The 4,089-nt window shown below is 41.4% G+C and overlaps 1 protein-coding gene across 1 annotated transcript; it reads right to left on the bottom strand.

Annotated features, from left to right (window-relative positions):
- Positions 1-841: 841 nt before the first annotated feature.
- On the bottom strand, positions 842-3,874 carry LOC114432360 (immunoglobulin lambda-1 light chain-like). Its single transcript, XM_028400350.1, has 6 exons — positions 3,832-3,874; positions 3,431-3,757; positions 2,977-3,036; positions 1,368-1,676; positions 1,223-1,294; positions 842-1,137 (listed from the first exon to the last, which is right to left on the bottom strand). Exons 1-6 carry the CDS (start codon positions 3,872-3,874, stop codon positions 1,028-1,030), a joined length of 921 nt encoding a protein of 306 aa, XP_028256151.1. The 3' UTR covers positions 842-1,027.
- Between the last annotated feature and the right edge of the window lie 215 nt (positions 3,875-4,089).

The following is a 4,089-nucleotide window of genomic DNA, read 5'->3' as shown; positions in this document are numbered from 1 at the left end:
GTGGCTCAAGTGAAAGAGTGGTAGTCCACTAACTGTAAGGTTCTCAGCTTGATCCTCATTCCTGCTTTGATGGTGACGTGTCCTTGGTGACAAGCAGGCATTTACATTGTACCTCTGGTTCATACTCTCACCTTCACAGACAACATGTTGTACCTGACAGTGACCACTTGAGGGCAGTGATGCTTAATGCTACATCTACTGTTTATTAACAAGAGGATTATTAGTGTAGAGAGAAATGGAGGAACAGCTGCAGATATCAGTGTGATCTCAGTGGTTATTAGGACAGAAAGCAGCCAATCAGACGGCTCTGTGGGTTTCTGTGGGTTTCACTGTGACGGTTACAGAATCATTCCAGGAAGTCCTCAACCTGCCTCATTTCCTGCTCACTGCATGCTCTTTAAACTGATCAGTCTGCACTCAGTGTTTTCAACAATTAACTAATCACAGAAAATGAGTTTGGATACAAAACATCAGATCTGAAAGAGTTTATTAATATCAGAAAGTGACAGAGCTGCAGAGAGTCTGAAGACAGCTGCAGGTTCATTTCTTCATCTACTCACATTGAATCCATCTATTCATCATCAAATCACAGAGAGCACGTGTGTGCAGATAAAACATTCAAACATTTTCTCATTTTATGTCACTGTGAAGAAAACAGCAGTCGGAATGCAGATTTATAAAAGAGGATTAACACACACATACACCACGCTGAACACACACAACAGCCGTGTGGTTTCATCCTTTGATTTTTATCACATGCTGTTCTGCACCTGCTGCTTGACAACCATGGTCACATGACTGCCAGGCTGCAACATGATGGATCAGCTTGTGAACCGACAGTGAAATAATGTGAAGACACTTTGTGATAAAAAGTAAAGCTATAAATGCAGAAAGATCGAAGCAGACAGGAAGTCAGATTCAGTTTTATACTGACTCAAAGTTTTAGTACAAAGAGAAAAAAAGAGCATCATGTGATCACTGATGGACTCTGAGGACAGTGATGGATGATGTGATGGAGGACGAGCAGTCAGCCGATCATCAGCAGAGAGAGTCCACAGCAGTACAGCAGACTCTTCACTATCAGCACAGTGTAGAGCAGCAGGAGCAGCTTCACCCTGCACTGAGACTGGAAGGACCCTGACACACAGACGCACAGACAGACAGACAGGTCATTCTCTGACTGTGTTGGGATGTGAACATCTTCATCCTGAATGGGTCTTACAGTCAGTGAGCTGCACAGCTGGCAGGTCTGCAGGTTCTCTCTCTGGAGGACAGGAAGCTGCAGCTGGAAGCTCTGAAACAGAAGAGTAACATATTTACAAAGGTCCTCTGCTCTCTGCTCAACATCTCATGAACATGTTCATTACCTTGCTCTGTTTGGGCCTTCACTCTGACCCCCTCATGGTTCACAAAACAGCTGTACTTATAACTGCTGCTCTCCTGCTGCTGGACAAACAAGATGGCGGCGCTGTGTCCCGTCTCTCTGAGCTCCAGCTGCTCTCCCTCAGCAGGATGCAGCTCCTCCAGCGAGCCGTTCTCCTTCTGTCGTTTCCAGGAGAAGCGGACCAGAGGAGGCAACATGTCTGAGGCCAGACACAGCAGGGAGCTGCTCCCCTCAGGACGACCTGTGGGTGCTGCTGGGTACACGCTCACCACGGGCAACACAACCTGCTGCTCTGAGGCTACACAACACAGACACACAATCATCAGCCTGTCAGTGCAGCAGCTCCATCATGCTGTGAGGGGGATAGGGAATTTATATCATTTAAATTAGTCCTGAACTTGTCCTGTACTACTGGAGTCTATTTGTCAATTGGAGACAATGAACCTAACATGCACGTCTTGGAATGTTGGAGGACATGTCACATGACGCATCTGATGTCTAAAATGTTCTGTCACATAAGAACAAGCAAGTCTGAATCTTAAAGGAAGCTAAAAGCAAATAAAACTTCAATTTATGACAGAGCTTCTGACATTTAACTATAAATTGTAGCTGACCTACAACTGGTTATTATGACAAATCCACTGTTATAATATGAAGTTATATATAAAGTTTACACACATGTAACAAATAACAAAACTGCTTTATAATGAATCTGTCACATATAATACATATTATTTAATCACTTAAAAATCTGTAAATTGTTTTAATTTGTCAGATTTATGTATGAAACATGATTTAAATCACCATGCCGCATATTTGAAGTTATGTCTCAATATTTTACTATAATAGTCATCATAACAAAAGGCCAGTCTGTGCCAGATCGTTCATATGGTGGCATATCATTCATTCATTTATTGCCTCATGTATTTATATAATATTACATTTATTTATTTAATGTCTGCATTGTGGGACAAATAAAGGTTTCCTCCATTTTAATTCATATTGATTCAGTTCATGCTGTATTTATGTCTCCTTGAAGCTGACAGCAGCAACAAAAGGGCTCACGTCTGTTTTACCACTGGATGTAGTGATGAGGTTTATAGTTAACCAGAGAAGGACTGTGTACATTCATGATTTGTATTTTAAGAAGCGATTTGCATATTATGGATGAAATAAATACAGCATGAAATATAAATAACATTAAATAAATAAATATATATAATTTTGATGAATATGGAATCTGTGTTAACACGTAAAACACATTAATGTTTATCTTAAATGTGTCATCTTTTATCTTTTATATGTACAAATGATTTCTTCTTATTGTAGCGCCACATCAGGTTTCTTTATTTTATATTTTAATTTATTACTGATGAAAAAATACTGAAATGATGAAACACTAAAATAATTCTGCAGAAACAATAACTCAATTTAATTTTTTAATTTAATTTTTTCTGTCCGTGTGCTGTGTGATAAATTCTATACAAAGTATAAAAATAATAAAAATGTGATTCAGTAGAAACAGTTCATGAAGAAAGTGACTTTAAACAGCTTCAACATTTCCAACAGTAAAAATAAATGTTAGTTCTTACCTGTTACTATAAGTTTAGTTCCAGGACCAAAGATGATCACATCCCACACAGTGAAACAGGCTCATACAAAAACCTGCTGAGTGAAGGATCCAATCAGGAGGCAGAATTCTGTCAGAATTCCATGTTGCAGGAACGTCTGTGTAAAACAGAGACACTGAAAATCTCCATGTTTGTAAAAACCATCAAAGCGTCTTCATCATCAGCTTTTTCCTGCTGATTCTAAACTTCCTCTGTTAACATGTGAAGCTCCGACTGGAAGACTCCCACTCAGCGTCCCCTCTGGTCACATGGACTCATTCCTTCCTTTGTTGGGATCAAACATGGATTTGTGCAGCTTTCAATGCTTCAGAGCTCTTTGAGTGTGTTTGAGTCTGAGATGGAGGTGAAACATGAAGCTGATGTGGTTTTCTGTTCTCTGCTGGTTTTTGTTCAGGCTGCTCGCATAATCTCTCACTGTGGGACCCAGGCCAACAGGAGCAGTAGTAGGTGGCTGAATGATCCTCTTTAACTGTCTTGAGCTCCAGCTCCCAGTCGTTCTGTGCTTTTACAGCTGAGAAATCATCTTTCTGAGGATGACTGCTGTAACTTTTATCGATGTTACCATTTCTCTTATCAATATCAAGAATCACTTTGAATGTGTCCTTGTCTTTCTTCTGGTACCAGCACACATAGTTCTCTCCACACTGTTGAACCCCTCCACAGCTGAAGGACACATGTCCACCGACTCTCCTGGTCAGCGAGGCATCGTTCTGAATCAGATCTGCTGCCATGGAAACCAGCGCTGCAGAGACAGGTGGAGGTCAGTGATTGTTACAGGTGCGGCTCGTCGGCGCCTGATTGGCTGGAAACACTCACCTGAACACAGACAGCAGAGAGCAGCAGCCGGCAGGAGAAGCATGTTTCCTCTGGTGAACTCACAGAGAAGTGACGCTCTGATGCAGCTGAGGCCAAATGAGGACGAGCTGCTCAAAACTCCCATCAGCCCCTGCTGCCCTCAGATAAGACTGCTGGGTGCTGTGGTTTGTAACCACACCATGAAGGAGGAGCTTCAGATGAGACTGATCACTGCTAATAGAAAAGAAAAGATATAAAAAGACAGAAAAGAATTCTTAT

Source organism: Parambassis ranga, chromosome 2 (assembly GCF_900634625.1).
Source record: "Parambassis ranga chromosome 2, fParRan2.1, whole genome shotgun sequence".
Classification (NCBI taxonomy): domain Eukaryota; kingdom Metazoa; phylum Chordata; class Actinopteri; family Ambassidae; genus Parambassis; species Parambassis ranga.
Note: the sequence above shows the minus strand (reverse complement) of the source record. Positions and strands in the feature narration are given on the sequence as shown.